Raw genomic sequence first — 1,773 nt, 5'->3', positions numbered from 1 at the left:
CTCAGGACTAGTATATTTTAATTCTGGCTGGATGTATCTGAAGGTGAAACAGTTTTATTACTGGTTGGCTTTCAGTCCGTGCTTCAAGATTTTCTGTAGTTAGCAAATTATCATTTAAATGCAAGTGCTTGGCTGGTTCCTTTTGCAGTTTGGGGGTGGAGGACTGGGGCTTAGTGTCTGAAAATTTTTAAAAAATGTTCAAGTATTGTATGGAAGCAATGAAAATTCAGTCATGTTCATGTTGTTTTCCGGGGAAATATTTTCTTGAGGTGAATTCATGCCTCTCATCTCTGATATTTACATTAAAAATGTAGGCCTCAGGGGATTTCTGTTTTGTCTTTTGAATAATTCATACTTTTGAATTTTTAAGATCATGGATGGAATTGTTATTACAGAAATGAGGACTGCCGCTGCTTCAGCTGTTGCTACCAAGGTAGTGTTTATCACATGGATTTTGTGCAGCATGTGGGAAGAAAATAGAGATACCTTATCCACCTCATGTTGTTGAATTTCTTCCATTTTCAGTACCTGGCTCCCCAGGATGCCCAAGTGCTGTGTATCCTGGGATCTGGTGCCCAGGCCAGGAGTCATGCAGAAGCCCTAAAGTATATTAGGCCATTCACAGAGGTACAAAAATGTAGAGCATCTTTTGAACACAATTTGATGCCTGATTTCCATGTGATATCACAATAACTGTGATCATAAAAAGACTGTTGAGTTGTCACTGAGTAATGACCACTGTATTCATAAACCGCTGACGTGGAGCAATTTCTATTTTGGTGATCACTTCAATGGGAATGGACGGACTTGTATGCAAACAGCGCAAAGTGGATTTAGACTCAAATCATAGCAATCACTTAGCCCCTTTTTTTTTCATGACCACAGTAAATTCACAAAATTATAATAATACTTCATTTATGCAATGCGATTTTCCAACAATGAGCAAGAATGCACTTTACAATGTATGATAAAATTACACTAGATATACTTTAAGAAAAATGACATTTACATATTAATCAAATAAGTAAAATGTTATGTCTAATATTGTGGAATGTTGAATCAATAAAATCAAAAAAAACTTTCCACATTTGAGGTGAAACTGTTGGGAAGGACCTAAATCTTATTTGCAGAGCTTATATTAAACATAGACAAGGCCATTACCATTTATTGTGTTCATTTATGTTAGACTAGGGTGTGGAGTAGAACTTATGCCAATGCACAAAAGTTTGCAGACGAGATTGGTGCAAAAGCTTGCACTACAGTGGAAGAGGCTGCAGTAGGAGCGGATGTCATAGTAACTGTTACCTTGGCAACCAACCCTATTCTTTGTGGGAAGTGGGTCAAACCTGGGGCTTTGATAAATTGTAAGTTTCAATGAGACTCTTGCATCAGGTCAAGTTTTTTTGCATCTTTTATTAAGCATGAGTGCTCTGTTATCCCGTAGCTGTCGGTGCCGCTCGCCCAACAACCCGAGAACTTGATGATGAGCTAATGGTTGCGAGTTTTATAGTAGCAGACAGCATTGAAGCAGCTCTAAAGGAAGCGGGAGATGTTGTTCTTTCTAAGGTAAGTGATTTTAATCGTGAAGAAATGAGAGGAAATATTGTGAACTATCGTAACAATGTCTTATGGCTTTGGCTTTTCATTTAGTGCAGAAGTGAAAGGTTAGGGTTTGTGTAAGATTTTCTGCTGTTGTGCATAACTTTATTTTTGTGTGTAATATGTTGAGTCAGATTTTTGCTGCAATTATTGGCTCTTGCATAGCATGCACAA

At 37.7% G+C, this 1,773-nt stretch overlaps 1 protein-coding gene across 1 annotated transcript in view; it reads left to right on the top strand.

The window, feature by feature from the left end:
* The first annotated feature begins 40 nt into the window (after window positions 1-40).
* LOC138035243 (ketimine reductase mu-crystallin-like) overlaps window positions 41-1,773 on the top strand; it is a 4,382-nt gene continuing 2,649 nt past the window's right edge. The window contains exons 1-4 of the mRNA XM_068882055.1: window positions 41-433; window positions 526-627; window positions 1,187-1,364; window positions 1,445-1,566. Coding sequence (XP_068738156.1) covers window positions 374-433; window positions 526-627; window positions 1,187-1,364; window positions 1,445-1,566 — 462 coding nt within the window. The 5' untranslated portion in view covers window positions 41-373. The remainder of the gene's footprint in view (window positions 434-525; window positions 628-1,186; window positions 1,365-1,444; window positions 1,567-1,773) is intronic.

This window comes from Montipora capricornis, unplaced genomic scaffold (genome assembly GCF_036669925.1).
Source record: "Montipora capricornis isolate CH-2021 unplaced genomic scaffold, ASM3666992v2 scaffold_332, whole genome shotgun sequence".
In the NCBI taxonomy this organism is placed as follows: Eukaryota; Metazoa; Cnidaria; class Anthozoa; order Scleractinia; family Acroporidae; genus Montipora; species Montipora capricornis.
This window is presented reverse-complemented; position numbering and strand designations above follow the sequence as displayed.